The sequence below is a fragment of the Perca fluviatilis genome, chromosome 4 (assembly GCF_010015445.1).
Source record: "Perca fluviatilis chromosome 4, GENO_Pfluv_1.0, whole genome shotgun sequence".
NCBI lineage: Eukaryota > Metazoa > Chordata > Actinopteri > Perciformes > Percidae > Perca > Perca fluviatilis.
This window is the reverse complement of record NC_053115.1, coordinates 28,715,866-28,739,288: the sequence shown is the minus strand read 5'-3', so window position 1 is coordinate 28,739,288 and position 23,423 is coordinate 28,715,866. Positions and strand designations below refer to the sequence as shown.

The 23,423-nt window shown below is 38.6% G+C and overlaps 3 protein-coding genes across 4 annotated transcripts; 2 read left to right on the top strand and 1 right to left on the bottom strand.

Annotated features, from left to right (window-relative positions):
* Positions 1-3,632: 3,632 nt before the first annotated feature.
* On the top strand, positions 3,633-5,299 carry LOC120557444 (protein hairy-like). Its single transcript, XM_039797766.1, has 2 exons — positions 3,633-3,776; positions 3,890-5,299. The coding sequence occupies exons 1-2, from the start codon at positions 3,654-3,656 to the stop codon at positions 4,220-4,222; spliced, it is 456 nt and encodes a 151-aa protein (XP_039653700.1). The 5' UTR covers positions 3,633-3,653; the 3' UTR covers positions 4,223-5,299.
* A 3,252-nt stretch (positions 5,300-8,551) lies between these two features.
* Positions 8,552-23,093, top strand: LOC120557436 (transcription factor HES-5-like). 2 transcript variants are annotated; one of them, XM_039797759.1, is made up of 3 exons: positions 8,552-8,722; positions 8,843-8,992; positions 22,194-23,093. In XM_039797759.1, the coding sequence occupies exons 1-3, from the start codon at positions 8,600-8,602 to the stop codon at positions 22,464-22,466; spliced, it is 546 nt and encodes a 181-aa protein (XP_039653693.1). In that variant the 5' UTR covers positions 8,552-8,599; the 3' UTR covers positions 22,467-23,093. The 2 variants fall into 2 exon arrangements, with proteins under 2 accessions (XP_039653693.1, XP_039653692.1); XM_039797758.1 differs by lacking the exons at positions 8,552-8,722; positions 8,843-8,992 and adding an exon at positions 21,771-21,930 and having other exon boundaries at positions 22,044-23,093.
* LOC120557435 (transcription factor HES-5-like) lies at positions 17,083-18,378 on the bottom strand. The gene is made up of 2 exons (XM_039797757.1): positions 18,219-18,378; positions 17,083-18,108 (listed from the first exon to the last, which is right to left on the bottom strand). Exons 1-2 carry the CDS (start codon positions 18,339-18,341, stop codon positions 17,686-17,688), a joined length of 546 nt encoding a protein of 181 aa, XP_039653691.1. The 5' UTR covers positions 18,342-18,378; the 3' UTR covers positions 17,083-17,685.
* Positions 23,094-23,423: the final 330 nt, after the last annotated feature.

Genomic DNA, 23,423 nt, shown 5'->3' with positions numbered 1-23,423 from the left:
ATCAATGTAGGCTGTAACGATTTTTCACTCTAAAGTCAATGTTTCAATCCTGCAGCAGAGAGTCCTGGCTCTCTGCAGCAGGCGGGTCTGCTGCTCCGTCCTCCCCGACACACACACACACACACACACACACACACACACACACACACACACACACACACACACACACACACACACACACACACACACACACACACACACACACACACACACACACACACACACACACACACGATGACCTAAATTGAGGACAGCTACGTCATTGTAGGCCTAAGTGCAATGATAAGTTAAAGTCCAATAAGTACTTTATCAAACCGTATGACTGTGTCCCAGCCCATGAGTGTGTGTGTGGGTGGGTGGGTGTGTATGTGTTCCAGGCCCAGGATAGGAAATTAACTAACAATGTCAAGATCAACAAGCCATTGACAGTGGCAGATATGTTCATATTTGATTCATTCAATAAATTATTATTTTTTGTCTTAGATCCACCAGCAATTTTCATATTATACCAACATTTGCAGCATCCTGAGCTTTTTTGGTAAGGTTCCTAGGAAATCTCAGCCAGAGTAATTCATTGATAGCAATAATTATTATTCGCCCCAAAACAAGTTTCCTTTTTATTTTTAAAGAACCATTAAAAAAAAAGTTTTTAACTTTTTGCAACTTCCACTGTCTATGTGAATCCCTATGTAGGATTAATAGGACAGGATAGGATCGTAGAGACACAGCAAGTCCTGTTTTTCACCTTTGAGGCAAAAATATCCACCTGCCACAGTGGCTGGTGGTCAAAAAAGTTAACTTCAGGCCTGCATACAGGCCTAGTCTCCAGGAAAGAACAAGAAAGAAGAAAAAGTTTGTTTTATCTATCTAATCTTGTGTTGTTAATACTATACAATGATTTATTGCTTGTCTTTGTTGAATAATACAGAAGACAAAGAGCTTAAAAAATAATCACATATTAAATCACATTATTTTTGAAAAAAATCGCAATTAGATTATTTTCAAAAATCGTTGAGCCCTAGTTTCAATGAAATTTTGCTGGACCATTATTTTCGTATAACTAAGTTTCAGATGTTTGGAGTTAAAAAGTTTGAAATTAACCATTTTCCTTTTTAAAGAGGTCAGACATTGTAAAGTGATGCATAAGAAGACACACTTCTATTATTCCTCCAGTGAAAGCAGTGAAAGGACAGAGTGTGGGAAACCAGAGGAGACTCACTCACAGAGCCCTGTGGGACAATAGATCTAGACCTTTGGCCTCAAGGGACAAACATTAAAAGAGACTCTGGCTCCTCAAATTGGAACTCGTTACAAATTAGGCCTTTAGTTGTAACTGTATCTCTGATATTAATCAGCATTAACGTTACCACTTTAGGAATAGTGTAATTCCATCCATGAGAGCCCATAGTTTGAGCACTGTGTTTGAAAATGTTTCTGCCAGTTTTACAATGTAAAATAAACAAAAGAAAATCTGTTAATTTTTAGTCTTGTTACTCAGAATTACAACCTCATGAAACTCAAGCTTTGAACAGCAAACAGCCAAAAAAAAAAAAAATACTCCCAAAGTTTCATATGCTAAGAGGTTTTTATTTTTTTACACAGAGAAATATCTAGACCACAGGCCATAAACGACATTAAAGACAAACCATGACTAACAACGAACTTAACGTTACACAACTAACTCAAGCAACAATAACGTCACACTCAAGAAAATAAGACACTCCTCGCCTGTATTTACAACATATTACTGTCTTATCAGCTAAGGTTACATCCATTATTCAACACCACGGACAGCAACATTTTTACAGAAGTCCCAAACAGAGGAAGAGACATTAAAGCTACGGTTATGCCTCACTGCACGTATTGTGTTGATATAATATAGTGCATAGAGAAATGTATTACCTCTTGATAGATATTAATGATTTGTAACTGATCAACACCACCACAGGAAAACATGTTGGCCTCAATGTATATCGTTTTATTAACAACACAGGATTTTCCAACAGTTTTCCAACAGTTCGCTTTTTGCTTGCAAGTTTCTCTATAGAGCTCGGAATAGATATTTGGCAGCTCCTATGTTTACTTGTGTCTGACTCCTCGCTCAGTCAGTCAGCTATGACGATAGTGTGAAAAACTCCATCACTACCTTGTTAGCCGGTTCCTGGATGGGGGCGTATGTGTGCAGTGCCATGAAGCAATTTGTTACATCGCGAGACCTGATATGCGATACTTCCTGACGCTGAGGCCGTCGGCTCGCCGGGCAAAAGTTCCAAGGGTGGTTTTTCCGCCCACAGGCGCTAAGGGGAAGCGAGACGACCACCATTCAACTCGAAAAAAGTCATATAACCATTCCAATGACTCCGAAGCTGTTCAGTTAAGGTAAATTAAGCTAAAAACACTGCATAGTTCCCCTTTAAAGGGCATATGTGATTTTTGCTCACACAACCGGTTTTCACTTCATATATAGTTTAAAATAAAAAAATTTGAGTTGTACAATGTAAGATGGCCACCACATGTTGACGGATAATCCAACAGTCTATTTAGATTTAGGCACACGGTTTAATATCTTCCAATGGAAACTGGATGGAAGTGTGGGAAACTTTGGATTATTCTCCAAAGGGATTTGGCACACGTTAGGAAACAGCTGCCTCTACCTCCCACCCTCATCTATAGAGCCGAAGTCTTGATCCTGTGTGGCTGGTACAACGGCAAAATTTTGACTGGAAGGTCAACATTTATTAAATCGATTGTTTGGCTAAATAATTCGCTACATGTTTTGAGTCGGCCCTTTATTGTAACATTTTAATAACAATTTCAAATTTTATAGACTGTCAGAGCCAGCCAATGGTGTTCTTTCCCTCCAGATGGTTGGTGACGTCAGGCTCTGTTTCTACTACAACACACGTCCAGTATCTGTCACAGAAGCTCCATTCAAAGTCCTTTTGTTGTTCATTGACCAGAGCATTCAAGGAGTCAGTGTGGGAAACTGAGACCAACTTTCTACCCACACTGACTACAAGACACAAGTCAGAAGAATGTGAAACATCTGGACAGCAAACTGATCGTTGTTCTCAGGTTTTTATAAATACGTTGTGAATTTATCATGGGCATTGCAGTCTTTTTAACACCTGAAAGGAATAACTTCCTAAAATATAGTATATTACTTCTATTAAAACTTTTAGAAAAACAAATTATATTACCTTCAAATTGTAACTGACGTGTAAAGAAAATATGGAGGATAAATTACCGGAATGGCACTTGCCAGATTTTATTTTAGCAACATGTAAGTTATAATGTACTTTTTACTCTAGATGCAACTCCTAGTCAGTGTCTCACGTGTGTGATGAGATGATGAGCGTGTGCTCAGTCAAAGTCATTGATCCCAGCATCAGGCAGCAGATCTGCTCTCTCTACAGGGTCACCACTTTCCCAGATTCACACAGAGCTCTGTGAGTCTCTCTCCATCACCCCCTCCTCCAGTCCTCCACCTGTTCCCCTGAGATCTAACCATTGTCCTCACATCAATAAAACCATTCGGAGTGTGGCGTCATAATTGTCTCACCAAGCTCTCCGATTGGCTGAGACTGTGAGAAACTCCAGTCAGACCAAGACCCACACATTCATATGGAAATGTGGGACTATAAATAGGAGGGATGAAGCCAGCAGAGATCAGATTCTCTCTACAGAGACCTCTACAGCACAGAGATCCAGACATGGCACCTACAATCACTGCAGCAATGACCGATTCTCAGGAGCATCTGACTCTGACTCACAAGGTAAATTGAAGATTCAAGAAGCTTTAAATATTGTCAATGAGACATTGTCTTTGTTCATGCTAACACTTCACTCCAGAATAAGTTTATTAATGACTTGGTTCTTCTTCCTGTAGCTCAGAAAGCCTCTGGTGGAGAAGTTACGCAGAGAGCGAATCAACAGCAGCATTGAGCAGCTCAAGTCTCTCCTGAGTCCAGAGTTCCTCAAACAGCAGCCAGACTCCAAGCTGGAGAAAGCAGACATCCTGGAGAGGACAGTTTGTGTCCTGAGACGGCTGCAGCAGCAGAATCAACAGCAGAGAAGACTGCTGAACCACATCAACAAGCTGCAGTCTTCCTCTGATAACAACCTGAGAGAGGCTGACTTCTCTCTTCTGAGCTCCACAGTCCAGACCAGCATCACCAAAGAGAAGAGTCCAGTCAACAGCGCCGTCTGGAGGCCGTGGTAGACACCTACAGACTGGAGTTACTACCAGACAAACTGAGATGACCATATTGGTCAAAGATTACTGGACTCAAGTCTTTGAAATGTTATGGACTTGTTCTTCTGATTGTACAGAAGGTTGTAATTTGTATTTGTTTTCTTTCTGTAAGATGACATTTCCTGAGGAAATGACATCACCAATATCTTTCAACTTAAGAAAGAGAAGATCTGGTCATGCATGTTGCATGAAGCAAATCTGATTGCATCAGCAATTATTATTATTATTATTATACTTCACTGTACTTCATGTATTGGTGTTATAAGCTATGGTAACATCTGTTATCTTTTTATTGTTATTGATCATTTTGATCAGAAACTTTAACTGTCCTTTTTATGGACATATTGTCCCCATGGACTTACCTCACTTTAATCTCTCTGATTACTCAAAACTGATCTGTTGTTAGATCCAAATGTTTCTCTTTTTTTCTAAAAGGTTTGCTTAATGTCACAATTTCCCTGTGATACTTTTAGGACTCCCTCCATGTCATGTGTTGGCAGATGGAGATGTTTATTACCTTGTTTGGTATTGAAGATTTAACAAAAAAAAAAAAAATCTTAATTGTCCTTTTTAATGGACATTTAATCATAATGGGCTTTCCCTCACTTTGTGATTATTGAAAAATGATCAGTTTTAAGATCACAATGTTTATCCTTTTACTGTAAAAGGTTTCTTTAATGTCACACTGTCACAGTTTTCCAGTGACAATGATATTGTTTAAGATGTAATTGAATTCAGAGGTTATTAAGAACAATGTGACCTGTTGTAAGGTCAGTTTTTACTAAGTTTGTCTTTTATTCACTAAGTGAAAATGTGTTGAACAATTTTGGAAAAAAAACTCAAAAGTACAGTGAGTACTGTGTCCTCAAGTATTGTAAATCGTTGTCTTTTATAAAGACAGTTGTTCCTTTACTCTCTCAGAGTACAGTGTGTCTTGTAGAAATCTACAAGTTGTTGTTGTGATGTATCATCACCTCTAGTTGGAGCTTTCATACTTTGTGGCTCATTGTTCCTTGTTGAATAAACAAATACTGCCACCTGAAATCTTTGTGTTCTCATGTCACTGTGTGTCATTGTTACCCTCTTTATAATGATGGAAGACAAACCTATAAATATAAACTATATTTATTTTTCATTTTAACTTACTTGATAGAGATCTCCATCATCGTTCCTACCTTTGATTGACAAATCAAGATACAATTTAGCACACACAGCAATTGTTAATGCATACATATCTGTAGTGTTAAATTAAGCATAGGAATGTGCTGCAATTAAGATTTTTGATGAAGAGATTGTCAATGTTATGTCACTGAAGTCAAACCAAATGAGAAACATTTTCAATTTCAATTCTGATGCACCATTATTTTGGTATAACTGTAAGTTGCAGGTGTTTTAATGTAAAAATTGTAAAGTTAACCATTTCTCTTGATAAAGAGGTCAGACAGTGTATCCAAAGAGATGCATAATAAGACACACTTCTGTTGTTCCCATAGACTACAGTCTATGGTTGTTCCTCTAGTACAAGCAGTGAAAGGACAGAGTGTGGGAAACCAGAGGAGACTCACTCAGAGCCCTGTGGGACAATAGATCCAGACCTTTGGCATCAAGGGACAGACATTAAAAGAGACTCTGGCTCCTCAAATTGGAACTTGTTATGAATTAAGCATTTAGTTGTAACTGTATCTCTGATATTAATCAGCATTAACGTTACCACTTTAGGAATAGTCTAATTCCATCCATGAGAGCCCATAGTTTGAGCACTGTGTTTGAAAATGTTTCTGACAGTTATACAATATGTAAATTAAACTAAAAATGAGGTTAATTTTTACTAAATGTTTTGTTTCTCAGAATTACAACCTCTTGACACTCGACCTTTCAACAGCTAACAAGTTTATGCTAAGAGGTTATTTTACACAGAGAAATGTCTAGACCACAGGCCATAAACGACATTAAGGACAAACAAGAACTAACAAAGAACTTACCGTTATCTAGCAACAATACACTTCAGGAACTAAAGATACTCCTCGCCCGTATTTACAACATATTCCTGTCTCATTAGCTAATGTAACTCACATCCATTATTCAACACCACGGACAGCGACATTTTTACAATAGTCCCAAACAGAGGAAGAGACAACAAAGCTATGCCAATAGTAAAAAATAAATAAAAAATAACCTATGGCGTTAGCTTACAGTTACTCACCAGAAACCTGAAGGGAGGAGGTAAGTGGTGAACCGTCTCAGTTAGATCCTTTCAGTTTACGGTCTCTTTAGGTGAGGTTTCTCTCAAAGGCCCACTGCTGTCCGGTTCTTCAGTTAGGTCCATCAATGTTCAGTGAAAAATCTCCAGGGGTAACATTACACTTTTGGTCAGAAAAGTTTTAAAGACTTCTGGTGTTTGTTTGTTTTTTTTACGCTGACGTTAGATATTCTAATTTTTTTTTGTAAGCCATTGACGTTCACTGTTGAAACGGTTTTGACATACAAGTCGACCTCTGTTGGTCTGCCTTTTGCGTAAATAGACAGGGTAAAGTTTAGATAGACCTGCGTGTCAACATAAGTCCACAAATCACCGGGAATGGTGGTAACGTTAGGAGTCCGCCAGAGAGCAGGGCTTCCAGTCTTGGAGAGGTCTTGGAGAGGTGTTGGCTTCGCTGCCGCTGTGGCTGAATTTCTTCACTTGTTATATTTGCCTCGTCCTTTAATGTTTCCTCAGGTGCTGTATTATCTGTCCTCCTTATTACTTTTAGTAACAAACCGTTTCAAAGACCATTTTCTAACGTTAATTGTTGATTCGAGTTAGCTATCTTAATTTTGGCGCGAATGGTGAACATGCACTTCCTGTCACATTAATTAAGACCTGAGTGGACAAATGAGAGAATGAGAAGTTCCGCCCTGATGTTCAGACCCCGACCAAGTAGCCTACACAAACATGACGTATAGCATTTTATCATAACAATTAATTAATTAATGAATTAGGCTACGTTTGTAAAATGTGAAGTCACTCCTTTTATTTTCACATTGCTTAAGTAGGCTACCCACTTTTCACTATAGGCTAATGGGTATTTGTTTTTTGCGGCACCCTCTTCATCAGGTGGTGCACGCTGCTTGTGCACAGGGTCCTCAAAGATCCATTTGTAGAGGGGCACATGCCTCTTTACTGCTAATAGACGGAGTGTGGGAAAGCGCTGGGGGAAAGAGTTAAGTGTGAATGACATCCAACCCACCAGCAGCAGAGTAATTCTCCAAAGGGATTTGGCACACTTCAGGAAACAGCTGCCCCCCCAGAAAACCTCCCACCCTCATGAGAGGTGAAGTTTTGATCCAGTTAATAGTCAAGAATATAAGGCATTTTTATTAGTGGAGGTTCACAATGTATGACAATGATTGGAAATTGAAAATATGAGAGGATAAATCATTTTGGTGATACTTTATGATAGATTGTTCACCATCATTTCACATTTTACAGACTGTCAGAAACAGCCAATGGTGTCCTTTCCCTCCATATGGCTGATGATGTCAGGCTGTGTTTCTATAACAACACACAGCCAGCATCTGTCACAGAAGTCCCTTTGTGGTTCATTGACCACACCATACAGGGAGTCAGTGTGGGAAACGGAGCTCAACTTGTTACTCACACTGACTACAAGGCACGAGTCAAAAGACTCTGCCACATCTGGACAGCAGCATGATTATTGTGTTGAGTTTATTTCAAGTGCCATTAATGGGCATTGAACTGTTTTCTAAAATCTTATGAAATGGTGCATTTTTTGTTAAGTGAAAATTAAGAAAAACTTAAAAAAGGAAATTGAATCATCTGACTAAATTGTCAATTAAAGATTGGCTGGGATTTCACCTGCTACATGTCAGGTTTTGGCTGAAATACATTAAGAGAAAAGTAAAAGAATCATCTTAGTTTATATATTACACCATGACTGTGATTCTCTGTTACATGTTTAATGAGATGATGAGCGTGTGCTCAGTCAAAGTCATTGATCCCAGCATCAGACAGCAGATCTGCTCTCTCTACAGGGTCACCACTTTCCCAGATTCACACAGAGCTCTGTGAGACCATCAACCCCCCCCCCCCCACACACACACACACACACACACACACACACACACACACACACACACACACACCCCACACACCCCACCCCAGTCCTCCACCTGTTCCCCTGAGATGTAGCCATTGTCCCCGAGGCAATGACAGCCTTCAACATGTTGCTGCTCCACATCCCTTATTGTCTCACCAAGCTCTCTGATTGGCTGAGACTGTGAGAAACTCCAGTCAGACCAAGACCCACACATTCATACGGAGATGTGGGACTATAAATAGGAGGGATGAAGCCAGCAGAGATCAGATTCTCTCTACAGAGACCTCTACAGCACAGAGATCCAGACATGGCACCTACAATCACTGCAGCAATGACCGATTCTCAGGAGCATCTGGCTCTGACTCACAAGGTAAATTAAAGATTCATAAATATTATTTTAAATTAAATATTGTCAATGAGACGTTGTCTTTGTTCATGCTAACACTTCACTCCAGAATAAGTTTATTAATGACTGTTCTTCTTCCTGCAGCTCAGAAAGCCTCTGGTGGAGAAGTTACGCAGAGAGCGAATCAACAGCAGCATTGAGAAGCTCAAGTCTCTCCTGAGTCCAGAGTTCCTCAAACAGCAGCCAGACTCCAAGCTGGAGAAAGCAGACATCCTGGAGATGACAGTTTGTGTCCTGAGACGGCTGCAGCAGCAGAATCAACAGCAGAGAAGACTGCTGAACCACATCAACAAGCTGCAGTCTTCCTCTGACAACAACCTGAGAGAGGCTGACTTCTCTCTTCTGAGCTCCACAGTCCAGACCAGCATCACCAAAGAGAAAAGTCCAGTCAACAGTGCCGTCTGGAGGCCGTGGTAGACACCTACAGACTGGAGTTACTACCAGACAAACTGAGATGACCATATTGGTCAAAGATTACTGGACTCAAGTCTTTGAAATGTTATGGACTTGTTCTTCTGATTGTACAGAAGGTTGTAGTTTGTGTCTGTTTTCTTTCTGTAAGATGACATTTCCTGAGGAAATGACATCACCAATATCTTTCAACTTAAGAAAGAGAAGATCTGGTCATGCATGTTGCATGAAGCAAATATGATTGCATCAGCAATTATTATTATTATTATACTTCACTGTACTTCATGTATTCGTGCTATAAGCTATGGTAACATTTGTTATCTTTTGATTGTTATTGATCATTTTGATCAGAAACTTTAACTGTCCTTTTTATGGACATATTGTCCCCATGGACTTACCTTACTTTAATCTCTCCGATTACTCAAAACTGATCTGTTGTTAGATCCAAATGTTTCTCTTTTTTTCTAAAAGGTTTGCTTAATGTCACAATTTCCCTGTGATACTTTTAGGACTCCCTCCATGTCATGTGTTGGCAGATGGAGATGTTTCTTACCTCTTGATAGGTATTGATGATTTTGAATTATCAAAATATTATTTGTCCTTTTTATGGACATTTAATCATAATGGGCTTTCCCTCAATTTGTGATTATTGAAAAATGATCTGTTTTAAGATCACAATGTTTATCCTTTTACTGTAAAAGGTTTCTTTAATGTCACACTGTCACAGTTTTCCAGTGACAATGTTATTGTTTAAGATGTAATTGATTTCAGAGGTTACTAAGAACAATGTGACCTGTTGTAAGGTCAGTTTTTAATAATTTTGTCTTATGAACAATTTGGGTGAAAAAGAAAAACTGAGAACTGTGTCCTCAAATATTGTAAATCGTTGTCTTTTATAAAGACAGTTGTTCCTTTACTCTCTCAGAGTACAGTGTGTCTTGTAGAAATCTACAAGTTGTTGTTGTGATGTATCATCACCTCTAGTTGGAGCTTTCATACTTTGTGGCTCATTGTTCCTTGTTGAATAAACAAATACTGCCACCTGAAAATGTTGTGTTCTCAAAGTCTTTGATTTTTATTTTAACTACATTAATAGAGGTCTCCATCATCGTTCCTATTTGACTGACAAATCAAGACACAATTCAGCACACACAGTAATTCTTTATCCATAACATATCCGTAGCGTAAAACTAAGCATGGGAATGTGCATTAATTAAGATTTCTGATTAGGAGAGATTATCAATATTATGTCACTCCGTTTATATGAAGTAAGTCACGTCAAACCGAATGATAAAATGTACGTTTCAAAGACATTTTGCTGGACCAGTATTTTCGTATAACTAAGTTTCAGATGTATTGAGTTAAAAAGTGTAAAGTTTACCATTTTCCTCTTTAAAGAGGTCAGACATTGTATCTAATGAGAGGAATAATAAGACACACTTCTATTGTTCCTCCTTGAAAGCAGTGAAAGGACAGAGTGTGGGAAACCAGAGGAGACTCACTCACAGAGCCCTGTGGGACAATAGATCCAGACCTTTGCCCTCAAGGGACAGAGATTAAAAGAGACTCTGGCTCCTCAAATTTAGACTTATTTGAAATAATGCCACTGGTTGTAAATGTTCCTTTGATATATAATCAGCATCAATACCTTCTTATAATATTTTCATTTCATCTACTGAGAACCAAAAAGTTTAGCATGGTTATTAAAATGGTTTCTGTCAGTTACTCTATGTAAAATAATGTCGTTAATTGGTGTGAACACTGTAAGCATTTTATACATATGTTATTCTTGCTATTCATTATTACTATCATTCTTCCGCCATTTTGTTTACAACTTAACTAGTTCCACATTTTTTAACAAAGAATCTTCATGTCTGCTGTTACTTTTTGTTTACTTTTGTTTACTTATGTTTAATACTTTCTGAAATATTCATGTTATCCAAGACATTTTCCCTAATCAAATGAATGGATTTAATGTTTAGAATTGACAGGATTGCAGGCATTTTTTTTAATTCTGTCCACTCAATCAAACTTTCAGATCAAAACCCCATTCAAACTTTTAAATGTTCCAAATCTTTCTGGGTATTATTTAATCAACTAAGTAATGTTCAACCTCTTCCAACTCAGAAACTTTATTTAAACTCTAAACCTGTCAGGATACTGGAGACTTTCTACCATTACTTTCTCATATCTTTCATGTGTTTCAGGAAAATCACTGTTTAATTTTTCAACATCAAGCATTTACACCACAATTTCTTCAAAAGTTGCCTCTTTCATTAATTGTTATATACAAAATATTCACTTTTGTTAGATCTACATATTTATTCTCTTTTTCTAAAAGGTTTGCTTATTACACTATCACAATTTCTATAAAGGCATCTGTTTCTTTACTGACTGCATTGTGTCTTGAAGTCTATGTTGTGAATCTATAGTCAAAGCTATTGTTGTTGTGGCTCAATGTGTCTTTTTGAATAAACAAAAACTAGCAGTTAAAATTTTGAGTTCTCGTGTTGTTTTGTCTTCGTAGAAGCCTCGTAATAATGTTTCTGCAGCTCGGCTCCTATTTCATTATTTTTAAATAAGTGTAGAAGTAGCACTCTGCATGTCCCTGTTTGTTGCAATTAAATATTGGTCCCATTACAATCCCTTATTATAAAACCCCCCCACCCCCAACTGTTTTGACATGTTTTGGGCAGTACTTCTTATTATTTTAACAGTAACATATACATTATTTTAATTTAGTTATTTAGATAACATACCGTTTACGTGACAAAAACACTGTATTTGTAATTCCAATTAACCAGCTCAATGAAAAATTAGCATCAACCAGTGCATTAGTGTCTTAAAAACCTCCATCAATCCAGACACACACACACACACACACACGCACACACACACGCTTTAATCCTTTAATCATGTTTTTAAATCTGAAGGATGTGTTTTATGTTGGTTATGCGTAGAGATGATGGTACATATCGGTAGGTGATACAGGTCAACTCACGACACCAGAGTTTTTTGATTGAGTGTTTATTAAAGTCATTGAGTTGAGATGAATTGTGCCACCGACCGTTATATCTAATTCCTGTCAGAAGTCAGATTATGTATGATCCTTTAAAGTTAAAATAATAAAAAAAAAAGGTTAGCTAAATCGTTTGTATAAGATTATTGTTTTTCCAAGCAGAATCATAAGCATTCTTACAATATGACCACTGACGTGGCATGTTTTCTTTTTCCTCCTTTACCTAATCCTTCTGATGCACATTAGTGCGTGGATGAGAGAGGGTTATAAATTATGTTTTCTTGTCGGTAATAAAGGTCTTTTTTCAATTTGTCTTCATCATTTTCTGTGAGCACAGCAAGGTAACTGCGAGCTGATGTGCAATCATGTTCAGGTGGGTTTACTTTCCTCCATCTGTCTGTGTGTCTATCTGCTGTCTGTGTATAGGGGGCTCAGGTTTCCCACTTCCCGTCCTCTACGCTCCCACAGCTCTCCCTGCACAGGGCTGAACGTGCCCCGGTCACACGCCCTCCTCTCTCTCTGGAGCTTGGAGCCACGGCGACACACGGCTTCCCACACTTCTGAATGCAGGCTGCTCAGCTGCACACACAATAGAAGTGTGTCTGCTCCCACAAAGCCTCAGGCCTGTTCTCAGGCAGAAAGCCACTTCACAGACAAACCATCTGCTTTAGCTGCTGAGACACACAGTCAGAAAATATAACTTTATAACATTATTGCAGCTTTTGGATCATTTTCTTTTAAAAGAAGAATGTGTTTAGTTATATGGTATTGGCGTTTAATGGATGTTTTGTTAAAAGTAAATAATAAGAATAAAAAATAAAATAAACATTAACATTACTTTTCAATACAAGACAGGACATTTGTTGTCTGAGAGTTTGCTGATGCCATTGAGACATTGCAATGTTGTTTGTGGAAATATTTGATATTTTGTATCTATATAATATTTGATGTAATATTTTGTATGTATATTTTCAATTCACATTCCTACATAGATTAGTGTCATCAAAGGGTCTAAAATCAATGTCCAGGCCTAAGCATCAGAAAATAATTTTCTTTCCCGTGTCCACCTCAGGAAAACCATTTTCCCACTGACCTCACTGATGTATGGCATTAAGATAAAGCATCCCACCTGTTCTGTGTGACAGGCATTAAATTCACTCTATTGTCCTGAGCTCTGAGCCTTCTGATTGGCTGAAAACGCAGGATGAACAGCATAAATGCCGAACGGCAGACGCAGACGTCAACAGAGACTTCCTCCGAACCTTCTGAAGCAACAGCAGAACTTCCCACCACAAGAAGCAAACCTTGAAATGGCTCTCTACGCAGATCTCGCTCTTCAAGACAGCGTGAAGGAACAGCTCTTTAGGTAAGCCAAAGCCACAGTTCTTCAAACTCTCAATTATAAATATGTCCCTTCAAATTTTTTTTTTCTGTGAAATTGTTTATTAAGTATTAAGTTCCTTCATACTAAACTAAATGACTTTGTTTCTCTCAGGTGCAAACTCCACATGTTGGAGAGGAAGTGCAGCACCGGAGTGGAGAAGCTGAAGGCTCTGATTGGAGAACACCTGCAGAATGGGATCCCTGTTTCAGACATCCTGGAGAAAACAAAGTCCTTGCTCACGTTGAGAAAAGCCCTGCTGTCACACAACGGCTACTCCAAATATTCAAGGGACATTTTACGTCTGTTTCCTGAGGAAGAGGACGACTTGGCTCCGTTGTGCTTTTAAACACAAAGAGGAATGGACTTTAGGAAACATGCCAGTCAAAGAACTGCAGTTTATTGATGTGTGAACTGCAGATTTTAGTGATGCCAGCTGCAATGCGTTATTTGCATTTTGGTGAGCAGATCTACAGAACCTTCGTATGATATGGTTTCATTTAAGCTTCAACAGAAGAAAGAGGAAGAAAGAAAGAAAATTGGATTCAGAGGCAAAGGTGAAGAGGTCAATGTTTGACCCGTTCAAACATGTTGTGCTGCTATTTGTGGGATTTGTGATTCTCGTGGTTGTAGTTTTTGTTCGAACAAGACCACAGAAGACAAAGCCGGTCTTTTAACTAGGACCAAAATGTTTTAAAAAGATTTAATTTAATCTTCAAAATCTATATTGATTAACTGCAGTCAAATCTGCTTAAGTTGTTAAGCCAAACAAAGTAATATTAATCTATTCTTCCTGTGAAAATACTGCACAGGCTAATATTGTGTGACTGGAGTATGCATACAGTGTGTTACTGCCTTGTTTCAAGGTATAATGTATCATATCCTTAAACGCCAACCTTTCTTCTGAAAAGGGATTTGTTATTGTTTTGTGTATGCCATGTATGCATATTTTGTTTTCTTCACCTTTTGTGTTTTTATTCATCCAAAGTGGATTGAAATTTGTTTTGGTGCTTTTGCAGACTTCAAGAAAATAAATATATAAGAAAATCAAGTCTTTTCATGTCATCTAATTCAAATCAGTGTTGGGGAATACATCATTTAAACTCTTCATGTTCAAAACTGAATCAGTGCAGCCATGTACATACAATTACATTTATTTTATTTTTTTTGGGGGGGGGGGGGATTTTTGGGAGCATAATTATCATAGTTCAAGTTCTTTAGTGGAGTGAATGCTTTTTAAACACCATGAACAGCATCATTGCCTGCTCCATGACAGACCCTCTCTGTTATGGCCCTGACACACCAACACCGATAATCGGCCGTCGACAGTCTCTTCTCGCTTAAAATGTTTTCAGAAACACGTTTCACTGAATTATTTTCGTAACATACGAGAACGTATTTTGACGTGACGGTTCCGGTTTTCATTTTTTGTATTACATCTCGCGCAGAACGTACGCTCAAGACAGCGTCGCTTCGGTGTGTTCCATGGCACATTTTGGACCTCGGGGAGCCGACTGATCAGTACGACTGCCTTTTCTTTTTGCTGACGGTCTGACCGTTAGGTTGGTGTGTCAGGGGCTTTAACTGTCACCACCACACACAGGAGAAACCTGGACAAGAGATCAGAGGAACATAGGGAATTCAGATCCTTGCCAAAAGGGCAAAGATGGTTCACTGAATAATGAGTGTGAAAATACTGTGAATCGTACACTGTGGCCTCTGCATTCACCAGATCTCAGCCCTGTTTGGGAGACTGACGTGTTTCCAGTACTATAGTCAAAACATCAAGTGAGGCTGTATCTTTCAAAAGAACACTGTTCATTCCACTATAGTTACACACTGTGGTGGAAGAAGTACTGTTTTAAAGGTAGTAATACCACAGTGTAAAAATAATCTGTTACAAAGTAAAAGTCCTGCATTAAAATCTCACCTAAGTGAAAGTAGTGGCATCAAAATAAACTGAACTAACAAAAGTGAAAAAATACTCATTATGCAGACTAATATATATTATATCACTGGATTATAACATTGAGTTAGAATGTGTTTATCACTTTAATGTTGCAGCTGGTAAAGGGGGAGCTAATTTCTCAACTCAATACAGCCCAAAGTGCTTCACAGAATAAAGTTAAAACACAGATGAGAAAAAACCCCAAAAGAGAACAAACAATGAAAAATTAAGCAAGACTAAAAATTACAACAATAATACAATAAAATGTTAAAAAATTAACTAATAAAACCAACAGAATAAAATGAACACCAGGGTTAAAAAAGATTATTAAAATAATTATTGACTGGTTAGCACTTATAAAGTTACTTATATCATTACTCCAAAATAAAATGTCATCTACTTTATACTGCCAGATGGCTTAATTCATAGTAGTAATTCATAATACATTAGTTGATTCATATTTTGGGTTGATAATCTGAATCTGCAATGCAACAACTGATGTTTTCAGATAAATGCCGTGGAGTAAAAAGTGGAGTGCATTTGCTCCAAAATGTACAAATGTTGAGAAAACTCAAGTATCTGAAAACCTAAGTACAGTACTTGAGTAAATGTACTTAGTTACTTTCCACCAGCGGGGGGAAAAGTATTCAGATCCTTTATTTAAGTAAAAGTACTAATACCACACTGTAAAAATACTCCGTTACAAGTCCTGCATTGAAAATGTTACTTAAGTAAAAGTTTGTAATCATCAGGAAAATGTATCATTTTCATCATCAGCAGCATCATATTTTTTAAACGACATGTGTTTTATGTGCAAAAATATGAATTCGTAAAGTACCTAGTAACTAAAGCTGTCAGATAAATGTAGTGGGGTAAAAAGTTTCCCTCTGAAATGTAGTGGAGTGTCTCAAATTTGTATGGCGTAGTTGGGTAAATGTACTTAGTTACTTTGCACAGCTGCTTACAGAGACATGGGGAATCTATGCTGAAGCTTTCTCTGGAGGCTCCTGTCGGCCCAGCCCCTCACAGAGGCCCGTTAATGATTACAGACATCAGCGATGTGATGAACTTGTTCACGAGAAGGCGTGAAAGCATCAGCTCACAGTTAAAGGGTTGAACGAGCCGCTCTCGGACTGTCTGATCGCAGCTGGCTCATTGCCCCATCCCTTGTGACATATTTTCAAGATGTGGAATCACGTCTTTGCTGCCCACCAAGAGTCAGGGTCTGTCAAAGGTTTCTGCCTGTAAAAAATCCTTTGTAAATTATAGAGTGTGGTCTAGGCCTACTCTGTGTCCTGAGACAACTCCTATTGGGATTTGACACTATAAATAAAATAAAATTGAATTTTGTAACAAAGACAAAAATGCACTAATCACTCCCTGACCAGGCGAGGAGTGGTCGGTTTTACCAAAAGGGGATGTTTAAACATTTGGCTCAGTGTTCAGCAACTGTCAGCTATTCATTCGTACATGTCCTGTTTTAAAATACATTTGGAAATATGCAGAAGCTTATGTTCAGTAATTTAGATAAGTAGGTGATACAAACGAGAAAACAAGCTTTTTTTGTTTTGTTTTTGTGATTGTTTTAATGCGCATCACTTGGCTTGAAGAGATACATTCATTTTTGAGACATTTTCCAAACACACAAGGCCTTCATTGAAGGTATGAGTGCTGTCACTCACAGAGTTACAAAGCAGCACATTTGTCTTAATGAACACACAAAACTCATCGGCTAAAAATGCAGACAATTGAGATGTTTAGAGATAAACCGGAGAGGACATTTCAATAAACAGAATATGTGAATATCACATATAGGTCTGAAACATGTTCAACATGATTAACTGTGTCTCCAAGTTGGAGAAAAAGTACATGCATCATTGTCAGTGACCCTGACAATATAGAGGCATTCCCATTCGGAACAATAATGTTTACTTCAGAGTAACATCTGAATCAGAAATAAGTGACTACCTTTGAAATACAAAATAGCCAACCTGCAAATATCACAGAAATACACAATATGACCCTTACAAAAGGTAATAAAAGTTAAACATTGCGGAACTCAAAATGAGACTACTACAAGAATGAGGACGTGGTTAAATGTCCAAGAGTACAAGTACAATTGCTCGTTTCACTCATGAGCTTCACTTTTGTACAAGTCTTTGGGATGTCTACCACGGCCTCCAGACGGCGCTGTTGACTGGACTCTTCTCTTTGGTGATGCTGGTCTGGACTGTGGAGCTCAGAAGAGAGAAGTCAGCCTCTCTCAGGTTGTTATCAGAGGAAGACTGCAGCTTGTTGATGTGGTTCAGCAGTCTTCTCTGGGACTGGGTCTTCACCTGCTCTTTGGACAGGAAGTGTGTCACCTCTTGGACACATCTGGAATAGCCCTGACCGACAGCTGCTGAGTCCACATGTTGATTCTGCTGCTGCAGCCGTCTCAGGACAAAAACTGTCATCTCCAGGATGTCTGCTTTCTCCAGCTTGGAGTCTGGCTGCTGTTTGAGGAACTCTGGACTCAGGAGAGACTTGAGCTGCTCAATGCTGCTGTTGATTCGCTCTCTGCGTAACTTCTCCACCAGAGGCTTTCTGAGCTGCAGGAAGAAGAATAAAGTCATTAATAAACTTATTCTGGAGTGAAGTTTTAGCATGAACAAAGACGTCTCATTAACAATATTTAAATCTTATTGAATTTTCAATTTACCTTGTGGGTCAGAGTCAGATGCTCCTGAGAATCGGTCATTGCTGCAGTGATTGTAGGTGCCATGTCTGGATCTCTGTGCTGTAGAGGTCTCTGTAGAGAGAATCTGATCTCTGCTGGCTTCATCCCTCCTATTTATAGTCCCACATCTCCATATGAATGTGTGGGTCTTGGTCTGGCTGGAGTTTCTCACAGTCTCAGCCAATCAGAGAGCTTGGTGAGACAATAGGGATGCAGCACACTTAATGCTGTTTTTGCCTGGGGGACAATGGTTAGATCTCAGGGGAACAGGTGGAGGACTGGGGGGGAGGACTGGGGGGTGGGGGGGGGTGATGGAGAGAGACTCACAGAGCTCTGTGTGAATCTGGGAAAGTGGTGACCCTGTAGAGAGAGCAGATCTGCTGCCTGATGCTGGGATCAATGACTTTGACTGAGCACACGCTCATCATCTCATCACACACGTGGGAGATTGATACAAAATTCATGTCACATTTTAATTTTGCTAAAACTGAACATGCATATATTTCTGTTTTATATAAAGCAAATGTATCAAATGTAATAATCTAATGCATGAACAGTGCTCATCTCGCTTGATTGGTTTCTTATTTTTAACTGGGTGGTCTTTTAATGTTGCTGAATCTGCAGTTGAGGTGGTAGTTATCCAAAACTTTCAGAAAGTAATACAATCTTGGATGCAGTGGAACCTATTTAATAGTTTTCAAACACAAAGCACCATATCCATAGCTGGATGAAGATGTTTAGATCTGTTTTAAATAAAATGTGATTGCAGGCTATTACAAATAAGCTGTAACATCAAATGCATAGGCTTCTTGCACTATAACCAGGACTGGAATAATTCAGGAATAGACACCCATTTATCCTTCCCGTCAAAATAAACAGCCTGGAATGCAGAGGAACAATTTGAATCCAAAGGAGGGGGAAAAGAGCTTTTGAATGTTCATTAATCCTAAGCATGTCTGCATTCCTTGTAGACATTTTGCAAAAGCCTGGTAATGATGAGTCTTGATGACAGGAATTTCCATTCAGAAGCAGTGGGACAAAACTCGTAAACTGACTCCATAATTAATGTGATGTGCAACCAGACACACTTCTTTTGTTCTTGGGAGCAGTGAATGGACAGAGTGTGGGAAAGCAGGGAAAACTCACTCACAGAGCCCCAGTGGGACAATAGAGGCAGGCCAGACAAAGACGCCTGGGAGGGGGGGAAGGAATTCTTCTTTACTACTGAATTTTAAATGTTTGCTATTTTTTCTCTCTCACTAAACCTGAAGGCATGTATATTTAGATGACATTTTTAATGTTTATATGTTTTCAAATTTGAAAATGACCCATTGTGAAAATAAAACATGTAGAGGATTTGTCATTTGATGAAAAACATTCAATAAAATCTTAATTCAAATACAATGGGGCTGAGTTATCAAATCTGTTTTATATAATTTTAGCACTACACTTTTATAGTTATCTATTTTTAAAAGGTACATTCTTTTAATTTTTAAACCAAAATGGCACAGCCTCGTTACTTTAATAAATGAAGAAGATACAAACACTTTTTTTTAAGCCCCTCTATTAAGCATTTATGCAGCATATACATTTAATTAATACCATATATAGAAGAAATAGGTATTTATTCATGGATTTGTCAATATCTATATCTCATCCCATGGGCACCCAATAGAGAAGGCTGGCGTACAAACAGATAATATATAGGTGATAATACTGTTGAGTAAAACATGTTTGTAATAATGTCAAATATATCTTTATAGGAGACATAATAATTGTTGCCAAATACTGTACATTAATAAACACTTCAAAATGTTCTTTTCTTTTCCACAACTACAAAAAAAAGTCTATTAAATGTTTATACTATTTATAAATAATAAATAAATGTTTAAAGTTTACATGCAATAAGGAATTCTGCATCTGAATGAAAAATGTAGTTGACTGGCTGTTAGATTTCATTCCCAGTCCAAATATTTGTGTTTGTTTCTCCTGCTCTATTCTCCTAATTGAAGATTGTGTGGAAACAACAAACTTTACCCTCAGGGGAGAGCTGGAGCTGCTTGTGTGGGGGTGAATTAGCATTTAACAAGGCACATGTCTGTTGTTAAGTGGGAGCTCTGTCAATGGGCCGAGTGTGGGAAAGCCGTGAGAGCAGAGTCACAGATCAGTGTGATTAGCATCCTCAACCCCACCGGCACCTGACTATCCTCCCAGGGGAGTTGGCACACTTTTTCTCTCCTTATTCTCTTTTTTTTCTGTATTTCATTCACTGTGTGTCTCTCTTTGGACCTAACTCTCTCACTTTTGCCAACTTAATTTCCCCCCTGTTTATCAGGTCATTATTTCAATGTACGGTAGCCTTTTTTAATTTATTCTATTGCTTGATGCCAAACCGCCAGTGCAATGTCCTTACAACAAGGGCTTTAAGACTTGTTTCATGTTTGGACATACAGATACCTTTGTCTAAATTCCATGTGTTTTAAGAAACCTCTAAATGAAATGTTATCTAACAGACAAAAGAGAGGGAGGACAGATTTTTGCTGGACTTTGTTTTAGGAAAAAAAGAATTGGTATTCCTTTAATTAATCAATTACCTGTAACCAACTTTCCATTCAAATCCCCTTTCACTTTTGGACATCGAAACTTAGGCAGTGTCTTGTTTTTGTGTTCCTCCAGATGGTTTTTGCCGCCAAGTTCTGCCCTTTGATCAACACAGGGCCAATAGCCGCCAGTGAGGCATTCAAACTCCTTTTGTGGTGCACGTGATCGCAGCTCCCAGTGTGGGAAACCCTGACTAAAACTCGTCACTCACTGGAACAACTTATCACCAGACAGAAGGCACATCTGTCTCATCTGGATGACTTTCTGCTGAAGTTTGCTGATGTTTACTCAGTGATCGCTTCATCACAATACATGAGCTAAGCTTGTATGAACTAATCACAATTGGGATTACTTGCAAGATTGTGTTAGCTTGTGTTTGCTTGAAAAAACACTTGCACTGTTGAAAATAATGCAAGATGTTGGCTTCAACATAAAGATGATTTTTAAAATCATGATGTTTTCAGTTTTTTTTTACACATTCAATATATCAAGGATTGATACTTGATTGCAAATGCAACAATACTTGAAACTATAAAGGTGTTTTTAATGTCCTAGTCAGTGTCTCACGTGTGTGATGAGATGATGAGCGTGTGCTCAGTCAAAGTCATTGATCCCAGCATCAGGCAGCAGATCTGCTCTCTCTACAGGGTCACCACTTTCTCAGATTCAAACAGAGCTCTTTGAGTCTCTCTCCATCACCCCCTCCACACACACACACACACACACACACACACACACACACACACACACACACACACACACACACACACACACACACACACACACCCCACCCCCTCCTCCAGTCCTCCACCTGTGCCCCTGAGATCTAACCCCCAGGCGAAAACAGCATTAAGTGTGCTGCATCCCTTATTGTCTCACCAAGCTCTCTGATTGGCTGCGACTGTGAGAAACTCCAGCCAGACCAAGACCCACACATTCATATGGAGATGTGGGACTATAAATAGGAGGGATGAAGCCAGCAGAGATCAGATTCTCTCTACAGAGACCTCTACAGCACAGAGATCCAGACATGGCACCTACAATCACTGCAGCAATGACCGATTCTCAGGAGCATCTGACTCTGACCCACAAGGTAAATTCAAGATTCAAGAAGATTTAAATATTGTTAATGAGACTTTGTCTTGGTTCATGGCAACACTTCACTCCAGAATAAGTTTATTAATGACTTTATTCTTCTTCCTGCAGCTCAGAAAGCCTCTGGTGGAGAAGTTACGCAGAGAGCGAATCAACAGCAGCATTGAGCAGCTCAAGTCTCTCCTGAGTCCAGAGTTCCTCAAACAGCAGCCAGACTCCAAGCTGGAGAAAGCAGACATCCTGGAGATGACAGTTTGTGTCCTGAGACGGCTGCAGCAGCAGAATCAACATGTGGACTCAGCAGCTGTCGGTCAGGGCTATTCCAGATGTGTCCAAGAGGTGACACACTTCCTGTCCAAAGAGCAGGTGAAGACCCAGTCTCAGAGAAGACTGCTGAACCACATCAACAAGCTGCAGTCTTCCTCTGATAACAACCTGAGAGAGGCTGACTTCTCTCTTCTGAACTCCACAGTCCAGACCAGCATCACCAAAGAGAAGAGTCCAGTCAACAGCGCCGTCTGGAGGCCGTGGTAGACACCTACAGACTGGAGTTACTACCAGACAAACTGAGATGACCATATTGGTCAAAAGTTATTATCAGATATATTACTATGAAATAACAGAGGGGTCCGTGCAAAGTGTTTTAATTAAGGTCATATTGGACTGACATTTCCATGTACTTTTGGGAATATGTTTTCAAAGAAAATGAAATCTTATATTTGTGAAAATGCCATATATTCGGGTATTGATTTATCAATATAATTAAATGTTTGGCCAATATTGGCCAGCGTTATCAAGCTTGCATCAAGATTAATGCAGTGATAGGAATTGGCAAATCTCAGCTACTTTCTGGTAGCACTTTTTCTTCCTTTTGGATGTGCTTGATTAAGTTTTTACTTTGTAAAAGATTATTGACCCATGTTAGGTCTGAAGTCATGTGTTCTGTCATCAACATTTTCTGTTGTATGTCTAATTTTTTTCTTTTCTTTCTCTCATCTCGCTTTGTTTAGCTCGTAATAAATAAAATCCCTGTGTTTTGTGAAAATACTGAAGCTGTTAACTCTACTCGTTTTGAGTATATTGTCTTGGACTACAAGTTTTTACTGTGATGTATCATCGCCAAGTGCCTCTATGATGTGACCCATTCAATTTTTTTGAATAAAAAACATCAACTGAAACTGAGCTGTGTCATTTCATCCTTTACACTGACAAAACTTAAACGTGAATAACATTATCAGACTTACATTAATTATTAGGCTAAATTATAGTGGATTGCATTTGTTTGTATAGCTGTTGGTATTGTCTTCATCTGAGTGATGAAGAATGTAGAATATTTTAATGGAGGACAATTTCTATTATGGCTGACCACTGCCATCTACTGGCTAGTTTATGTATGTGCACTTGAAAAAAAAGAAAACACATAATAGCTGCATTACTTAATGCAATTGACCCCTTTACATACAGTTTTCCTCTTTTACCCCCTTTAAGGTT